The following is a 20,703-nucleotide window of genomic DNA, read 5'->3' on the forward strand; positions in this document are numbered from 1 at the left end:
CTAGCTTCAACATTCGAAAGTTTGTCGAACTGCCCTACCACAAGTACAAGCTGGAGACGGCCGACTTTGCGTATTCCTTCTACCTGACCAACCTGAAGTGGCTGCACGAAAAACTAATCGCTACCGGATGTGTTCATTTGTTAAACGATGTGTGCTTAGTAAACGTAGCTGACGGCAACAGCAACAGTAGCAATCCCTCGGCCCACTTGGTGCTACTGAAGGCCCTATTCGAGCGGCACTTCCGGGCCCTGAACTACGACGGACAGCAGTTCTTTTCGGTGCTGCACGCCTGCATCGAAGCGTCGTCCAGCCCCGATAACGAGATCCTGAAGCAGTGGCGTCAGTTTATCGAAACGAGCTCCGTGAGTTACCTGCAGAAGCTGGAGCTGAGTGAAGCGAAGACGACGGAGGCGGAGCCGAAACCGGAAGTGGAAAAGACGGACGCCGAGAAGCCAGCTGTGACTGGTTACGATCTGCTCATGAATCTGAACATTGACGGTTTTTTCGTGATTTCGTTGAGCACGGAAAGGGAGGAGATTTGCGTGTGGGACGTGGCAAAGTGAGTATATTCGGCCGCCAGGTTCCCTGGCATTCTGAAATGGGTCGTTAGGATCACTGAGAAAGCTGCATTAAAATATTCCGATTTATACTTTCCAATAATTTCGCTACCGGCCAGCGGGTATGTAACATACTTCTTTTCTTCCATCAACAGGTGCCGCAAGGTACGTACCCTGCTGGGCGTTCCGCAACCGTCGGCGATATGCCCGGTCGGCGAACACGGTGTGGCTGTTCTGTGCCGACGCGAGATTCGTATCGTCAACCTGGACGAAGGCAAGTTCAAGGTTACGCTGAAGGGCGTCATGAACCAGAAGATGCCCTACTTTGGGCTGCACGATGCCGCCCATCTGGTGTGTCTTTCGCGCAACCGGATGTACGTGAACCTGATGAACATCGAGTCGGGTGATTGCGTCACGACGTTCAAGGCCGGCGAGGATCGGTTCCTCAACTCGCTGCTGGTGTCCGGCGATGGACGGTAAGGGATCGGGTGATAAAACCTCGTGGCATGGTATTCAATTTCACAATTTTTCAGAATCCTGGTATGTGGCGATGAAACCCAGAAACCCTTCCCGCTGCTCGTGTGGCACCTGTCCCAGAAGAAGTTGCTGTACGATCTGAGGATACCGCACCACGACTTCATCACCTCGCTTTCGGCCATCACCCACGAGGGCTCGTACGTGTGCGTTGTCGCGAAGGAGTTGGCCGAGCCGAGTCCGAACTTTATCGTCGTGTACGACCTGCAGAGTGGCACCCTGTTCAAGAAGTGGAAACCGTCGTGCAACACCGTTTCGTTGGCCATTTCCCAAACAAACACCTGCGTCATTGCGGGGCTGGAGGATGCGAGGATTTTGATCTGGGATTTGGTGACCGGTAAGTCTCTCGTTGACCCCTCCACCTGTGATTTTATATATGTATCGAATTTCCAGGAAACTGTCGCTGCACGCTGACCGGCCATAACGCCCCGGTCACGCTGCTCAAGCTGGATCCGTCCGGAAAGATGTTGCTCTCTGGCGACAAGGAAGGTCGCGACCTGTCCATCCGGCTGTGGGAGCTGGACAGTGGCAAGATGCTGGCCGTGTACACCCCGGAGGAGCGCATCACCACCTGTGAGATTCTGAGCGGTGGCCAGTACCTGGCGCTGGCACTGGAGAATCGACTCAACATTATGACGTTGAAGTTGCGCGACGGCGGTGATAAACAGGGCGACGGCGATAAGTCGAGCGTTGAGTACGGACAGGCGGAAAATTGCGGCAAAGTTTTTGATTTGAAGCAGTAAACTGAGCAGTGTAAAGTTTAATGCATTTACAATCATATGTTTTCTTGTTATGTTCCTTGTTATGTTACGTTTTTGTTTATTATTTGGGCGGCGAGAGCTTGTTCAACAAAATTTATTTTTAAAAGAAGGCACATTAAATTGTTTACTTCTATATTGGCCGAAAATCGCGGCAAAAAATAAAATAACGCACCAAACCAGTCATTAAAACTCACCAAAATTTTACTCGGATCGTTACTACACCTAAAATAAATATACTAAAAAGAATCAAATCCAATCCCACTCGAAATACGAATTTGTAGATATGCGATAGCTGACGACGGATATCCAACTAGACAAAGTCAAGTCATACACTAAAAATCGCGGCAGCTTTCATCAGTTGAATCGTAAAGGTAGATTATAGGACAAGCATGTTTAAAAACTGGCTAAACTTGCAAGCGAACCTGCTAAAATGCTAAACTAACCGTGAAGGCGCCAGAACTATGTGAATAGCTTCCACTCGTTGTAGTTATGTAGGACAAAATTCAAATCATACGCAAATAGTGGTAGAAACAAATAGGAACATTTGTGTAGCAGAGCTAGACCATCCATCGGGGGCAGCATTCGTTCTCAAAACCAGCAGAAAACAGAAAAGTAAGCGCAAACAAAACAAAAAACAGTTAGAAAAATTCATAATCGTATAAGAATGTGTCTAAACATAATCATTAGGTCGTCGTAAGTGAACACATAAACTGAAATCCTTGTATTCACATGAGTGTGTGCGTGTGGAATTTGCTGCAAAACACACACACCTAGCTAAATATAAAACAAAAGATCCGAATTAAAATCTACCGTGAGCTAGGGGCTAGAAGATGCAAAAATATATTAAACATTAGATTTTGAGCAATTGTACAGTGCAAGAATGATGTAGCAAGGCGGTTGTCATGTGTTCGCCAAACTGTCAACGTCAACCTAGTAATGACCCAAAGTGAAACATGTCTGTGTAGTGGTGCAAATTTAGGACTTTCCACGGACCATCCTAGTCCCTAATTATGATCAAGTCGTTTTGGCTTTATCTTTCAATTTCAAGAAGTTTGATATGTCGCAAGATTAGTTTTCTTGCAAATATGGATATGCGGAACCGGTTCCAGAGTGGCCAAGTTGAGATCGGTACGGTTTGACCTTTTACTTTCATATTTTTCAAATTTAAGAAGCTTGTCATTTTACGTATATTAAAGAGTCTCATGAAAGTAATCAACTTGGCTCGTTTTCTGGTAACTTCAAATGGGTTCCAGGTTATTCGGAGTTGACCAATATGACTCCAAAGTGAATTTGAGAATCGCAATTCTGTGAAAAAAGAGAGAAAATCAGTGCACATTTAAATTCATTTGATTGCAATTACTCCATCGCTTCCACTTTTTATCGACCCAAAGGGCCAAATTTGGCTCGGGTGGTCGTTCAATGTGTACAAAAAACCCCTACAAATTCAAAAAAATGAGTGTTTTCTGCAAAAAAAAAATGACTTTATCCGGTCAGTTCCACAATCTAAAAAAAAAAAAAAAAATCAATGGTAGGACTAGGATGGTTCGATTGCGCTCCGGATTTGAGCCCATCGGGAAAGTCTAGAACTTGTACCGGTCCAATTCCTAATGGTGTAATGTGCATTAGTTTAGGTTAGTTCATCCTCGTTGGTGAAGTGCTGTAGAAATGATGGTCTCTTTTTTGACTTTCCTTCCTCAATCTATCAACTGTTAGGCTTCCATTTTCGATTAGCAAACATTTTTTTGTAGGTTAGAATCAGTTAATCAATTCGCACAAAATGATCCAGACTAACTATCGTTATGTTATATAGATTTTTTTATTTTTTGAATATGACGTTTCATCAAAACTTTAACATTTTTTTAAACATTCTGTAATGCTCTTCTCATACAATTGAATTTCAACTTCAACACAAACATTTTCCTAAATGATATAATTTAGTTAACAGTGTAGTGTAGACCCACATTTGGTCTTCATGTCGTTCGCGATCTAAACTAGTTAGTTTATTGAAAATAGTTTTAAACATGCCTTATTTCATTACATATACATAAACTGCAAACAAAGAAGGTAACCAATCAACCACGAAAACACACAAAACTGATGAAACTGATGAAGAAACCGAAAATACCAAAGCATACCTTAGTTACGCCCAACACTGTAACATGTAGTGAAATGTAAAAGAAACAAAAGCACTAACACAAGCTCATCTGGTATGAGGAACAAGGCTGGTCCTTTGAAAAACCAAAAAACAAGTAACAAAAACTGAAACAAACAAAAAAACCCATTTGTTAGGCAAAAACCAATGGTCTTAGTGTTTTAACAATGATTTAATAAAAAAAATACCAAAGGGATGTTCGGCATTACACCTATATACACACATAGGAACTACAATCAAGCAGTACGTATAAGACTAAACCACAAAAAAAAAAAAGAATATTTATCCCAACCTTTCAAAAGTGGATCCAAAATGACCAACACAAATTATTTCACACGTGTGTAGAATCCAACCTGTGGAGAAGAGCTAGGACGTGCAAAACCTACAAACATGATACACCTACAAACACACACACAAACTTCAGCAGAGGCTGGCGGATTCGTTAGTTGCATGAACGTGTAGAACAGAACAACTCGTCAAATCATAGCGAATGCATACATGTCACTTAGCGGATGGATAATGGTAGTTACAGAGATGAAGAGAAAAAAACAATTCGATTACACGGTGAACAGAATTCGACAAATTAAGACAGAAAAGGAAAAAAGTAAAGATCAATCACAAATGAACAAAACCAAACTGTTGGAAGAAATTGATGGAACCTTGCTGATGGAAATGTTCAAAATCTAAGCCATTTTTGATGTGAAATCTTTTAAGTCATATTGTATTCGTTATTTTTAATTTGTATGTGTGTATTATTATATGACAAGAAAATCTGAGAAAATATATATACAAGTACAACGCTATCGATGCCACTGGACAAGTTATTTGGTTTTAATCGAAGTATTGAGAAATTCCTTGAAAAATCTGCATGTTATAACCATCATAAACTAGGACAAGATTGATAAAATTTTCTAAAAACAAGATTGATAAAATTTTCTTGAATATTTAAAAATTCTGGTGCATATCTTATAACCAAACGAGATATTTTTGTAAATCTTTTGATATACCGTCATCTGGGGCGAATTGGGACTACAGTCTGAATAGGGACAGTAGTAGTAAGAGCACTTAAAGGATTTAAATTTGGAAATGGATGTACACATTTTGTTGGTCTGAGTGTGTTCTATCCGAAACCAACCAGAAAAATCAAAATATTGTGCTCTAACATGGTTAAAACTGCTGTCCCAATTCGCCCCATGTGTCCCAATTCACCCCAGTTGACGGTACTAGTTTAGCCGAATTTTATGAAATTTTTACTATTATTTATTTGATTGGCGATTCTCCAAGCTTCCTTGAAAAAGAGATTTGTTTTCATATATGAAAAAAAAGCCAGGAGAAGAAAGAAATGGGCTCACAAATCCTGGGAAAAAAAATCTACGTAATTCATTTTAGATTGAAGCTCAAAAATTCAATATTGAGTTGAGTGGTCCTTTAACGCAAATAAAACACAAATTCAAGATATCATGGAAGATCATTGTTTTCGTACTCGCAAAATCACCCTTTTGTGTGTTTGTTTGAACTGATTCGTACTTTGTTAATGGTTACAACCTGGATCATGTTATATATAAATTTGAGAAAGGCCACAACCTGCTTAAAAGTGCTTTGTGATTTGTTTCAAACAAATTGCAAAATATCAATCATTTCATCAATGATTTAATTTTCTTAAAGGTAATGTCATTTGATCTGTTCATTCTTTGATCTGTTGTACCAAAACAATTCAACCTTGAAACAAAAAAAAAATGTCAGAATTTTATTTGTTCCATGATTGTTTGAGAAATATTGAAGGGGGTGAGTCAAAACTTTAAATAAATTTGGCATTCGCCTGAAATTGATAAAAGTATATGGTTTGATAATAATTTCTTCAAAAATTCAAAAAAAAAATGTTTGGCATATTTTTGAAAATATTTTCCATTTAAATCACTTTAGCAAATTTTTTAAACAATACAAAAAAACCTTTTTTTGTTTTATTTTTATTAGTTGTTATAAAAGCATTTTCACAATAGGTCTTTTCTCTTACCCGCAGAATGGCAAAATTTCTTTTAGTAACTTTTTTGCAGCGCATTCCCATACTTTTCTTTCAAATTACCCTGCGGTTTTAATGGAATTTTATGTAAAAAAATCTAGGTAAGTGCTGGTCCAAGGAGCAAAAATACATTTTAAAACATCAATGGCAAAATTTGATGTCTGACAATATTGTACTAAAATTTTGAGTACACAGAAAAAAAATGATGGTAATATTCATCAGGAAATGGTGACAGATTTTGTGGCAAAAAAATGATTAATTTAACCCCAGAAAATGATGAATTTTCATCAGTTTTTGGTGAATATTCATCAGGATCACATTTTTACACATTTTTTGTGTAATATTACTCAAAAAAATAGGTAATATTAAATCTACCAAATTTTCAACATTCCAAAATTCAATTTTTTTTTTGTGATATGTTAAGTTCTCTCTCATTTTAAAAATCATGTGCTTCAAAAAAAAAAAAAGAGGGGAGCGCTACGGACGCGGGGTGGTCACTTTTTTCCTAGAAAGAATGACAAAAATGTGTCCTCAAGGAGCCACCGGTAACCGGTTCCAGATTGGCCAGAATGCGTGATCGAACAACGGCATGACCGTAGATTGACATATCTTTCAATTTCATGAAGTTTGATGTGCAACATGATTGGTTTTCACCAAAAAAGTCAAGTTGGCCGTTTATCGGGTACCCGGGAACCGGTTCCAGGTTACCCGGAAGTGGCCACTAACACTTCAGACTGATTCTGGCAATCGTGTATTAAGGTTTTAGTAAGTTTTATGGATCAATTTCAACAATCATGAGAGTATTGGTATCACATATACGTGAAAAACAGTAAAAAATGAACTTTTCGAATGTTCCGGATTTCCGGATCCGGTAGGTCACCTGGTTGAAATTTGCCGGAGATACAGGTCGTCAAAGTTGGGGTCTCAAAAAGGTCTTTTTTCGGTTGTAGTCGATTCCCGGTGGCCACAGTGACCAAATCCGGTTTTCCAGGTCGGTTTCGGAAAGAGGACGTTCTAAACTTTTATTTGTGACCAAAATGGCCGGAATTGGTCAAAAACTGGATTTTGGACAATTTTTTAAAGTTTGGGGTTGAAGAGGACCTTATGTGTGATTATTTTTTAAAACCAAGGGAAGGTTAACAAAACTAGAATTTAAAAAAGATATATATACTGTTTAAAAAACGATCCCCACGCGTCTCCATCAGACTGTTCTAATGAAAAACACTTGAAGGAGAAGCGTGATTTTTTTCAAGCAGAGATGATATCCCACAGTTAACGAAACCACCGTATCCGCAATCTACCTAGAAATAATTTAAATAGTTTATTTACACCAGATAGACACGAGAAAAACAAGCTCATTTCGAATACCTTTCGGTTGAATTTTTAGATTTATTAAGACATACAGTGACAAGCCGAAAATATGTATCTACAGTTATTTTTTTACCGAGTGAAAAGTGACGTTAGTGACCCAGTCAGTTTTGTCTGTATCAAATGCCAAATCGAGTAATTTTGGGATAAATTTAGCCGATTTTTATTTATATATTAAGACAAACAAAACAACATAACGCGTCAAAGCCAGTTCACTTTTATTGAATAACATTTGATTGCATAATATGACAGCGGGATCCTGATCAGTGCGACCTCGTGGTGGTCGCGGTACATACGATTGACTCACTTAAGGTGAAGCCGTTGATCATTTTCGAAGAAAATTGATCATCACTATAAATTATTCTGTATTAAATTCAATTTAACGAATTTCAGCTCCAAAAGGAATCAGCATGTGCCGGTTGTTGCCTTCTTCTAGCCACTGAAGGAATTTTTGATCTTAATCAATTGTGCTTCAAAATTTATATAATTTTGTGGCACAGTCATTGACGTCCAAGTTAGCAATCATTGATTAATGACGATTTCCATAACTTTACAAGGAATGGGATAATCGTTACCAAAAGGAATCAGCATGTGTAGGGCACTATTCTAAACAAGTTGTTGAAGGAATTTTGTCAAAATATTGAAAACGACGCAAAATTTATATCTTTGAACGAAAAATCATGACAATGATGGAAGTCTTCACGTTAAGTTAAGGTGCGTATTTTAGGTTAGGTATCCTGTTTTAGACATTTGAGCGATAACATTATAAATTCATAAAATTAAGTTTTCTCTTTAAGGGTGCACAGCAACGAAGGAAGTGGTTATCTTCTTATTCCAACATTGTCAAACTTACGGACCCAATCCTGCAACAACGGAATTGTAAAATTACTCAAACTTTTTTGTAAATTACTTTGTGGACAATACTTTAGGGGATAAATAAAAAAATATTTCGGTAGTACTCGTAGTTTTGAAGTTACAAAAATATCTGTAACAAAAATATGGGTGCAAAAGCTCTGGTTGATGTGTACCGTTAAAGTAAACTTGAGGACATTTTGTTAAATGTTAATTTGTAGGTTTTTTAGCTAGAGATTAAAATGAATATTGTTTGAAAATGTTTTTTTTTCTCGAAAAAAAAAAAATGCAAATCGAGAGATAAGTAAGAAATATATGGTTAAACAAGCCAAGCTGTATAATCTAATTTACCAAAAAAGCCGTTAAGCCAAATTTATAACCCACTACCCTGCCATAACTTTGCAGCCAAGCCCCCTTTGCTTTCGCATGGTGCGCGCTGCATGCGTCTGGGACTGAGTCTGGTTTGGCGCGTTCAGCTCATAAAAATCCATTTCCGTTCTTCGTCCACCAACGGCGACGACGACGATGGCCGGCCGGCGGGTCCTCGTGGTCTCCCGCGGTCAGACAAAGTGGCTGGGCACAGTCTGTGAAGGTGTGTGTATGTGTGCGCGCAAGTGGCAGACACCACATCGTCAAGCGTGTGTGCGGTGACAAAAATAGTGGGCATATAAATCTAAATTTAAAATTATGTGCAGACGGCAATTTTCCGCTGTTTTTGTTCTGTATTTTGGCTCGTAGGCTTGAAAGTGATTTGCGCGGCCGTAATAAACTAAACTCTTGCGGGTACTCTGCTCAATGAGACACTTTGGTTCGGAGAGCAAGTGATCTTCTCAATGAGATTGAGCATTTCGCAGAGATTGTTATGGGCCGGGATAAAAGGATCATGATCAAAACAATTTTGATATAAGATTGCTCAGAGAATATGCAAAGTTTTAGAATCCTTTGTTTTTAAATACATTTATTGTAATTTTTGCTAGATTCATTCAATACTCTTAGACTCTAAAAATTAGAAATTTTATGTCAAAGATCGAACTGGTACTATTTTCGGCCAAACAAAATACAGTGTAGGAAAGAGGATGGAGAGTACTTTAGAGACTTGATCTCTTGCCTTGATTCCCACATTTTTAAAGTCAGTGGAACCATCCCAAATGATAATATATTTATCTGGGTAACATAAAAATTGCATAATTTTGTTTTATTTATTTACTTACGTTTATGGACCACTTAACTCAAGAGTTATTCGGGTCCAATATTTTTTTTAAATCCCAAAAGTCGTGGGGCCAAAAGATTTGATATTTTCATTTTATAAACTTGTGATATTGTTTGTAAACTTTTGGGGTAATTCTCTACGATTTCGCAAATCGACTTTTCTTTGTATTTTTTATTCGTATGCAACATTGTTCTTGTATTCCGAGCGCCGGAAAGATGGATTTTTGTGGCGTTCTTTTTGTGCTGTATTCGTGATCGTGTTCATGTCGAATTATGTGGAAGGTGCGAAGCCGCGTTTTAGGATTCTTGTGTCTTTGTTGTTTTATTTGTGTTTCCATCTGGAGTATTAGTTTTAAAATTATTTTCATTTTTTACAGCTTCCTGGAATTATTTTAAATCAAATGTTTACATGTAAATTTGTCTACTCACTATATGATTTATTTAAATGTTCATATTATTCCTTATCCTATTCCTTTCCTGTAATATACCATCTCCTCATACCATATATGATTAAATTGCTTAAATTAACGAAACTTTCTAAAACAGCATGGGAACCATCTGGAGCATTTATATTTTAAATAACTGTTTTTTTTTACAGATTCCTGGAATCATCTTGATTGTATTTATTATATTTATTATATTTATTTTATTTACTATACTTATTATATTTATTATTTATCATTATTACAAAACTATATGCTTATTAGATAATACACTACAGACTCACATTTACACTTACAAACATTTAAATCATTAAATACATTACGCACTCAACCATTTTCATCGGCCCGATGAAATTCCCCTAACCCCCATTCCAAACCTCCCAAAAATATTCCGTTCACTTTTAAAAGTCGCATGGGTTCCCTGCACTTTTGCCACTAGTGAACAACAAAAACATCCCCTCCCAAATCCCCATGGGACTGTATGGGCGTAGCCTTGGAGCACAGTGTGGAAATTTACGTTCTTAGATATTCTTGGTTGTACCGGGCAGCAATTAAACTGTCTAAGAATATTGAATTGACCATTGTGGCACCCCCTACAGCGTGGTGCAGACCCGTTATGCTATGCTATGCTATGAAACATTGTTTTTGTATTCCCTTTGTCGAAAGAAGCCATTTGGCAGCATTAATTCTTACATACAAGGCTCCAAACAATTTTGCGGGCTGGTCTTTCAAAATGGGCATAAGAATATTAGAAAATTTGAATCTTGAGGAAGGATTTACTGATAGATTTGGTATCTTCGGTAAAATTTCAGGTTATGATTGAGACTTTTCAGAAAAAATAGGTCACAAAAAACAAAATATCCAGTTTTTTTATCAGTTTTCTACAATTTTCATTTTTAGACTCTGATGATCGGACTGCTAGATCCTGAAATACAGCCTCTTAAGGCTGAAATTTTCACTTCGCAAAAGTTTCATATAAAAACATTTAAAATCGAACCAATGGTTTCCATGACATTACACTAAGAAAAACTCATTTTCAAAATTTCAACTTTTAAGAGGTATATACTATATTCTATTCATCACCCAGTGTTTAAGGTAACTAAAAAAATGCATCTTTTGTGCAGGAAATAAGAATTGTTCAAAATTTTGTTCCGGAATTGTTAATTTAAAAAAATGGTAAGTTTGGGGGAAAATCTGAGTTGAGAAAATTTACTATACTGGTTGCCTGTATCTCAGCAACCAGTATAGTAAATTTTCTCAACTCAGATTTTCCCCCAAACTTACCATTTTTTTAAATTAACAATTCCGGAACAAAATTTTGAACAATTCTTATTTCCTGCACAGATGCATTTTTTAGTTACCTTAAACACTGGGTGATGAATAGAGAGAATTCGTAACGTGATTTTCGAATGATCCCACTTTGTTTACATCTACAAAGTAGGAGGCTGTTCAAGCACAAGCATGACTTTTTTCTTTCTGCAAATGAGCTATCAGTATTATGTGTTTTATTTTGCCTAGTTTTTAATGTTTTTTTGCTGAAAAATTGTGTGTGTTTTTAAGTTTTAATCGGTTGAAAGAGGTTTTTCTTTTTTTACGGGTGACGAAGATAAATTCTCTGGCTGATTTTGAAATCTTGCAGCTCTTCCTGGTCTAGCGAAAAATCATCTCTAATTCTAGAGAAGCTGATCCAACAAACAGAGCAGATTTTCACTAAACCAGTAAATTTTCAAACGGAATCATACAATGAAGACAGCTTCTGGATGGATATAACCGCATCGACTCTGTAAACAATTTCCATTCATAATTATAAAAAAATGTCGATCTCTCCTTCAACTTTCTTAAGATTTTTTGACTTCACCTTCAGGTTCCATAAGCCACACATTTTTATTCTTGCAAAAAAAAAAAAATTTTTAATGATCGATAACAATACTCTCTACTATTGGCGATCCGTAAATTGGTTCCACTTTGACAGTTCAAAATTGAGACCGTTTTGCAAACAACTATTCAGCACTCAGCTTAAACATATACAAGAATGCCGAATATTAAAAAAAATATTTTGAAATTTTAACTTTTAGTCGAATTTTGAAAAAAAATGTTCTATTTTTTCTGAAAAGTCCCTGTCTAAACCTGATTTTTTTTCTCATTCGTATACAATTTGCTCATACTAATTGAAAATTAATAATTTGGGCATTTTACAGCCATTGATCGCAAGATATCTAGAAATTACCCGAAGAGGATCAAGCTAATCCAAATATTTTAATAGTGTTATTTAAACATGTGTTAATAAAACGGTTGGCACAACTGAAAAAAGTTGTTGATAGCGGTGGGTTATTTTTATGAAATTTTAAACATAAAAGATAAAAAGTTTTCAATCAAATTATGTACTTATTATTTTTGATGCGAACTTACCTAATTTAACACCAAATGTAAATTTTCCAACCTGATTTAGCTATACTTTAAACTTTTCTCCATCATTGCCATGATTTTTCGTCAGAAGATTTAAATTTTGTTGGTGGAAAGTATTTTGACCAAAATCTATTTCTGTGATCGGTTTCAAAAGTATCAGCAATATGAAAATCGACCACAATAAAATGAACTATTTCTTGATATTATAATATTTATATTCTTATGTTTTATTATTATTTTTATTTTTATACAAATAAATCATCCTTAATTTTTTTTTCCAAAAATCAAGGGACATCAACAATTTTAAAATCAAACATTTTTCACGAACTGCTTAATCGACAGCTTGCTTGCTCTCGAGACACTCTCCGCGTTGGCAGAATCGGAACAGATCCTCAAGTCTAGTACTGATAGCAAACGAACACGGCAGCCAGTCAGTCGTCTTCTGGTGGCCAAGGTGTCTGGTCACAACGAAAGAAAAATAGGAAAAGCGAAATTTTCTCTCTTAAAATATACAGAAAAATCTTTTTCGACGTACTTGAAAATCGCGCGCGCTCAAAATCTCTCAATTTTATCCTTGGAGCTTTTTTCCGTGCTGGTCCTGGAAGAGGCTGCGAGTGTCATCATCGAAAGCCATCATTGACAAGGATACTTCGTGCAGAGCGAAATCTCCGAGAACACCGAGCTCGCACAGCTCGCGGAGATACGTTCTGACCGTGCAACTGTGAGGACACAGATTTTTCACGCTGCTCGTTTTCTGCTGAAGCAAGTGCTGAAGAAAAGTGATTTTCACTCGGATTCGCAGGACAAAAGGGCCAGTTCCCGCAACGAGTTCCGGCGTGACATGGTGTGCAGCCCGTAGAGTGTCCAGTGCCGCGTTCGAGTGCGATAAATTCCGACCCGGGGGCGTGCCACTTCCGGCCAGAAAATGCTGCTGAAGAAAAACCTTCTCGCCTGGTTGCTGCTGTCAGCCATATTGGTTAAAACGGGTGAGCCTTTTTTCCTCCGTCGATTTTTCGAGGGGGTGGTGGTGGTGGCAACAATCATCGGGGTGGGTGGGTTGGTGGTGGGTCGTGATGACTTCCTAGGTCAACCCCCTCCCCGAGGGGGGTGGGGGGTGCGGGCGAGGTTGGCGATGTTTATGTTGTGTTCGGGTCGGGAAGAGACGAACTTCGGGCCATGTGATGCGCGCCGTGCCAGCTCGAATGCGGCGTCCGACAGCTGATTTTGGCATGTTTATGTTTGACTTTGCATCATTTTTCACTGCTACTGCTGGAGATACGATGATGGCTGACTGATGTGCGCACGTGCACAGGGAGTGCGGGCTGGGAGGGAAATGGACATCTTTGCTGTGTGTAGCAACTCTCGAGACAGCAACTCCGCGTCCTTGCACGTGATTCTTGGCACATCATACGGAAGTGTGGAGTGTGTGAAAGTGAAAATCTAGGAAATAGTGTTTGTAGTTCATGATGGATGCGCAGCATCCGGGTCAGATACAGTTTCAGGGGGTTGTGTTTTGTGAAAAGTAGGACGTGGAATTTTTTATTGTTAAGAAAAACGTATCTAAATCTTGGAATGCGGCTAGTTTACCAAGCCAACCAAGACTTTTCTTATTTAAAAATTGCCTGGGAATCGTCGTTGTGGTTTCATCCTGGGTAGACCACGGAGAACCAAGATATGGCCGGATTTTTACCGGAACTTTTGTTTCGACTTGGTTTCGACTATTTTACTACATTCCCCTGTGGCCAAATATCGACGAAAACCCTAAGTTAATACAGTACAGAATTGGTCACGAGAACCATGTTTTGGAACTAGTGGAAGATTTCCTTCGGCGCCATGATTTCAACAGAGTAGCTTTCTACTAGTAAAACTAATACGAATAGTAAAAAATCAAAACTGACGTACTGTGACCGGAGCCAGGTGCCCGAGTGAAGAATTGACCACTTAGGTCCAGAAAAACAGGCAAGATGCATGTCAAACTTCATGATTTTTCATAATGCATAATAAGTGTTCTAAAGATAATACGTTACTCAATCCACCTTCCTCATATTCATATATTAGATACATTCAGTCAGAATACAGAGCGGGTTCGTTTATTCGTATTTCGCTACTTCGAATGTCCGCTAATTGGAATGCTCGCTAATTCGAACGTATTTGAAGTAAAAAGCACTCAATCTCAAAACCTGCTGTCAAACTGATGTTGACGTTTCAACCCTATAGTTGGACAATTTTCGAACACGTGGTTTAAACTTTTTGATAGTTGTCAGTCGTTCCAATCAAGGAACTCCAATCAAATCACTCTTGCGAATCCACTCGACATCCGGCCTCAAAAGGGTTTAAAAAACACTGAAGTGGTCCGGTGCATGATCGAATGAAGAATTTGAAATTTCGCACGGTACACCCAAAGGAAAAAACTATGGGAAAACTTGCATTTTCACATTTTTAAATTTACAAAATCCATGTTTTATTCTTTTATGAAACTAACACCGTAGAAGTATAGCCCTGGATGTCTTGAACAACTCTCTCGAAGACAGTATTGTGCTAAAGTGCGTCACAAAAAAGATACAGAGTTTTCAAAAGTATTGTATTGAAATAATCAGTTTTTCTGCCAACATTGCCAAAGGAACCATGAAATACAAAACAAACATGATTGTTCTTATATTTTGATGAACATAACGTAAAATCGTTATGGAGAAATGTTCAGAAGACATTATTTGGTTAAATTGCACCCCAATTCCTCAAATAAATTATAGTATTCGAGAGTATCCGCTTGATTTGGCAGTGTTGGCAAAAAATATGATTTATACCAAGTATTTCGGAATGTGAACAATATGTAACTTTTGTTAGAAACAATTTAGCATCATACTGTCTTCGAGGGAGTTGTTCAGGACATCCAGGGCTATACTTCTACGGTGTTAGTTTCATAAAAGAATAAATCATGAATTTTGTAAATTCAAAAATGTGAAAATACAAGTTTTCCATTAGAAATTCCATACCAATTTCATTCACTTTGCGCCAATCGTGGGCTCAACCAATCGCTCCCAAATTTTGGGAGATTGTTTTGGACTCTAAAAGGGATCCAAAAAATGTGTTGCTGAAAAAATCAATTTTCGATTCCGCCCTAATGGATCATCTTTGCAAATGATTCTATCAATTCAGAACGAATGGTTAAATTGATTAGACCTCATAAACGTAACAAGTTTTTTTTTGTATTTAAGCAAATTGCTAACACTCAGGTAACAAAAGATACAGCGCATTTAAAACTAGTCTAAACACGATTCAAAATTGGTCTGGAATAAAACATGAGTCAAAATGCTGTTTTATAAATTTTTAAAGTCCTTTTTCTGCGTAATGCCAAACATTACTCTTCAATCTAACCCCGAATTTTCAAGAGTCTTGTTGTGCCCTATGCTGGTCGCTGTCTCAAATTTACGCACAAATCAGTACTTTTTTTTTTTTTAAATAAATGGTGTAACAAAAGTAATTGATTGCCACCGTGACATCATTAACTTGTTTAATTCTTCGTGGAAAGATTAATGCTCTACCACGCGATGATCTTCTTGGGACGGTCGGTAACCCACTTGCGGTTCACCCACAATAATCTACGCGCGCGCATCGTCGTCGAATTTGTGTGGCGATAAAAACACTTGATAAAAAGACACGCAAATAAATTAGATTCGCGACAGCAAATGGCACATTTAAAGTTCGTAAATACACACAAAAACACACAATTAGACAGAGAGGGGGACGAAACCGCGGGCGGTTGGTTTCACTTAAATCACCCGAGGAAATAATTTAAATATAACGAAAATACTCTCGGATTGTGGACTCTCTGCTAGAGGTCTCAACGTGGATTCTACTTAAATCCACGCGTTCCATCGTCTAGAACGCAGGAATTGCGATCTCAACGCTTAGTCACACTCGACTCAGTGCACCTCCAAGCGCACGCATCCGTTCAACCGTTTGAGAGGAAAATTGTACTCGACGCGTAGACAGCGAGTCTGGCAGAACGTCGGGCGTTCCACGAAGGAGAGTGACTCAAACTCCGAAACCAAACAATGCAAAACACATCATCTGAAGAAGACAACAGCGAACGACAGCAAAGAGCGAGAGTCTCGTCGGGAAAACTAGGACGAAGACGAAGATTTGGCCGACGATGCCCGCGAGTCTGGCGAGACTTGTTGGAGCCGCTGCACTGCATCGGACACGCCACGATGTCTGTTTCGATCTGCTCGGTTCCGCCGTCGCCGTATTCGCATGTCGCATGATCGCGAAATCTCTTGGCCTGCCAGCCAGCCAAGCTACCAGCGAACCCAACTGTGGCACGCCAAAAATAAATCCTCGCCGTCTGCTAACGTTCACTTGCCATCAACGGTTCCGCTAGAGATCCCGCGTCGAGTCGAAGAGCAGACATCGGTGCCGACGGTGTGCTGTTTTGACTTGATTTCACTCAGTGCCCTAGCTCACTGTTGATTGAATCAATTGTCGACCCAAAACGAGTTAGCTTTGCCGCAAAAAATCATTGTGAACCGTATCCGACATATACCCCGAGTGAGCGACGAAGCACTCACGTGAGCGGTGTTATCGTAGCAAGACAGTGAGCAAGAGAGCAACTCTCTTTCCTCTTTGCTCCTGTGAAAGAATATATTGAGAGGAATCTGGAAGAAAGAAAGAGAGCACTCTTGCACTCTATCTTGAATAGAGGTTACATGACGTTTAGAATTACTCTAAATTATAGTTCTAAAATTTATTTTTAAACTGTGGTTTCAAATACAATTCCATTCAACTGTTTTTTATTTAATTTGATCATGAAACATTCTTGCTTAAAATCTAATGTTTCACTAAAATCCAAGAAATGGCTAGATTGCAAAGAGAGCATCCGATCGCGTTGGACGTGAAGATCCGCTCGACTTGTGGTTCAAAAAACACCACTCGGCTTCCTCGCCACCACCGGCAAATCGCAGTCACGATGCACGGCACGAAACTCAAACAGACATCGTGGCTAGACGGGACACGGGTGACATGGTTGATGGCACTAAATTTAGATCCCGTCCGTCCGTCCGCAGTCTGAGCCGCAACGTCTGCTGAGGATCGTTGACGACGGCAGCAGACGGATTACCATAAAGTTCGCGGTGGCTTGTTTACGGATGTGGGACCACGCGTTTCAGGCGGAACGGATATTATTAGTCGGAAAAATGGTCGAAATTTGTTTCCCGCTTTGGACGGTTACAATCTTTTGCAGTAAACATTTCACAACCTGTAATTTTAATAAAGTCGAGCTTTTTTCCAATTCTTAATCCAGTAAGAAATATATTCCAACTCCTTAACACTTGAAGCCCCAACGGGTTCAAAAAAGTTGGAAATGCAACTTAAACCGGCTTTATCTCCATTGGAAAAAAAAAGTTGGAAATTCCCTTTTCATTGTTACTTAGGGTAGATGCATCTGTTTAGGATCTACCTCATTGGAGATGATTATTCACATCCTTCCGGATCGTATGCACTAATTTTGTAATAATTTCTAGATAATGATACAAATTATCTGAAACAAATTATGTAAGATACCAATATTTCTTTGATATCTCGACTTTTTGACTTTTGGCTCCGACTCAAAATCTAGCTCTGTAATCTAATCATTTCTCTAGAAATATTCATTCGAAAAATCTGCAAAAAAAACATTGATGATCGATTTTCAACGCCCGATCGATTGACAATGACAGAATTGGTCTATCTCCAATATCCGAATTTTGGGGATCAATTTTTTTATTAGGTCCTATAAGCAAATGTAAACATTGCTTCCATACCTTATGTCAATGGCCATCAGAGTAAGCGGGATATACTCAATGTTTACATTTGTTCATAGAACCTAATAAAATAATTCTAGATACGTACGTACTACTAAATGTCTTGTTTCTAAATAGGATTTCGTCGCTTGTGTGCTATCTTGTAACACGTTCTATCTTTTTACAGAAGACGTATCACAAGAATGCGCATAAGCAACGATGTAATGTTTTAATAAAGATGTTACATATTTTAAGCTACTTCGACGCTGTCTTGCTAACTTGTCTCACGTCGCTTTTTGACGTTCCGAGAAAAAACGCGTTTTAATGTTTGACCTTGAATAAACAAAAAAAGAGCACGTAATGTAAACAATAACAAACACGTTTTGTTTGGTTGACCATTCTGTGCATTGCCCCGAAGTTTTGATGAATTTGGTTGCTGGAGTCCCGAGTTGAAGTGCAGTGCTTCTGGGGACGCGCAGTCCTGTTTTTTCGCGATAATTTTCGTCTCTTTTGTGTCGTTATTTGTGTGCATGGGGTGATTGGTCATAATAATTGAATAATGCCTTCATAAGTGCAGTGCTTCTGGGGACGCGCAGTCCTGTTTTTTCGCGATAATTTTCGTCTCTTTTGTGTCGTTATTTGTGTGCATGGGGTGATTGGTCATAATAATTGAATAATGCCTTCATAAGTGCAGTGCTTCTGGGGACGCGCAGTCCTGTTTTTTCGCGATAATTTTCGTCTCTTTTGTGTCGTTATTTGTGTGCATGGGGTGATTGGTCATTATAATTGAATAATGCCCTCATAAGTGCAGTGCTGCTGGGGACGCGCAGTCCTGTTTTTTCGCGATAATTTTCGTCTCTTTTGTGTCGTTATTTGTGTGCATGGGGTGATTGGTCATAATAATTTAATAATGCCTTCATAAATGCAGTGCTTCTGGGGACGCGCAGTCCGGTTTTTCGCGATAATTTTCGTCGTAAATGATCGTAAAAATTTATTCCAACATTCAGTTTTAGTATTAACTCATCAAACAATCGATTTTATGAAGAGTAAAGCGTCATTTAATTACTATTTTTGAAATTTGCTCGCGTTATTTAAATTGTAAAAACAGTAAAATTATACTGATAAGTCCAGTCCATAGCACTACTGCTCGGCTGGCACGCGTTCTATAAAAATAAACCATTTTAAATAATCAATTATCTATCTTTCCGCAGCCGGCTGCCTAAGATTTAAAAATTTCAACCGATAAACAAAATGCTCATGGTCACATCACTGCCACTCGTGAATCCTGACCTCATACCCATCTACTAACCCCCTCAAAACTCATGTGATACTTTGTCGGAGAAGCAGTCGATTGGGCGGTCTCTATCACTCAAGTATCGGACTAACATTCCCATCCACTTCCCCGTGACCCTACCACTGGTCGTGGCCGGCGCCGGTATTGATCAGCATGATAGGGGCCTTTGAGAAGTTGCGAAGCGAGGAAAGATAGCACCCACTCATCTTCCACGGCTCGTGGATGTAACTTCTGGAGGTCCTGGTCAATAACGGAGTAGCAACTGCGGGTGGGCACCTATGCTTATGCTTATGCTTATGCTTATTTGGTTGCTGGAGTCCCGAGTTATAATTACAATTGTTTACGGTAGTCGAGCTCGTACTTGTGTCGAACGCGTTCTGACCTGAAATAGGTACCTTTGGCCAGTTGCCGCAATTACATCAATTTTCAGAGTGTGCCAAGATAGCACACTTCTTACATGTGAAATATGACAACAAAGCATAAAGTTTTTTTCATCGGTTGTTATTGAATATCTCAGGATTGAAATCGAATTTCCGGGATCTGTGAAGGTCAAAAGGTGAGGCATTGTGAGCAGCACAAAATGGCGTTCTTAACTCAATTTGGCCCAAAATGCACATGCAACAAGTTAGCACGACAGCGACGACTTGATTTTGATGTGTGGCCAAAACTGTACAATGTATCTTGTGGATTTTTGAAACACTTTTTACATAACTGCTTATGGTACAACAAAGATTTCCGTGAAGTCCACGTACAGTTTGTGAATAAGCATTCATACAAAATAAGTACAGTTATAGGTAACTATATTGTAAAAACTCGCTTGCTAATTTCAGTTTCAAAATAACATAATTATGCTCATGTATCAAGCGTCTCCATGGAATTATACTAGGGGAGAACTTTCAGAGGAGACGCTTGGTGGCTTGTTTCTCTCAACTCGTAGTACCAGAGATAACAACATCGTTTCGTGACTGCACCGTCGAGTCGAAGGCACCACAATGTCTAATCGAGGTTGGATCATTGCCCGATTGAAGAAAAAAACAATCCTAGCCCTCCTCTGATTGGATGAGCCAAGTCACGCGCTCTTCTGCACGCAAAATTCTAATGTTGATGTACTACCAGTGCCACTAACTAACCGGGTTTTGCCTCTTCTCATTCCTCAGCATACGGCATTCCGACGTCGGCGGCAACCGAAACGGAAGACGACAACGATTCCGAGTGGGACGAGGATGACGAATCGTCCGAGGCGGACGACGACGGCCGGGTGTACAAGAATCCGCGGAATTCGCCCTCGACCGAGTGTCCGCGAGACGAGGAGCAGGCAACACTGCTGGTA

The 20,703-nt window shown here is 38.9% G+C and overlaps 2 protein-coding genes across 12 annotated transcripts in view; both read left to right on the forward strand.

The window, feature by feature from the left end:
• The window catches only part of LOC6031318, a 39,828-nt gene extending 35,007 nt beyond the window's left edge, over nt 1–4,821 (forward strand). For all 8 annotated transcript variants that reach the window (XM_038255488.1, XM_038255486.1, XM_038255493.1 and 5 more), the window contains exons 14-17: nt 5–559; nt 713–1,033; nt 1,091–1,428; nt 1,485–4,821. In XM_038255488.1, coding sequence (XP_038111416.1) covers nt 5–559; nt 713–1,033; nt 1,091–1,428; nt 1,485–1,834 — 1,564 coding nt within the window. In that variant the 3' untranslated portion in view covers nt 1,835–4,821. The remainder of the gene's footprint in view (nt 1–4; nt 560–712; nt 1,034–1,090; nt 1,429–1,484) is intronic.
• A 7,914-nt stretch (nt 4,822–12,735) lies between these two features.
• The window catches only part of LOC6031316, a 30,223-nt gene continuing 22,255 nt past the window's right edge, over nt 12,736–20,703 (forward strand). For 3 of the 4 annotated variants that reach the window (XM_038252414.1, XM_038252413.1, XM_038252415.1), the window contains exons 1-2: nt 12,737–13,288; nt 20,531–20,700. In XM_038252414.1, coding sequence (XP_038108342.1) covers nt 13,228–13,288; nt 20,531–20,700 — 231 coding nt within the window. In that variant the 5' untranslated portion in view covers nt 12,737–13,227. Of the gene's footprint in view, nt 13,289–20,530; nt 20,701–20,703 lie in introns of all 4 variants that reach the window. The other variant, XM_038252412.1, reaches the window with a different exon arrangement.

The sequence above is a fragment of the Culex quinquefasciatus genome, chromosome 2, assembly GCF_015732765.1.
Source record: "Culex quinquefasciatus strain JHB chromosome 2, VPISU_Cqui_1.0_pri_paternal, whole genome shotgun sequence".
Taxonomy (NCBI): Eukaryota; Metazoa; Arthropoda; class Insecta; order Diptera; family Culicidae; genus Culex; species Culex quinquefasciatus.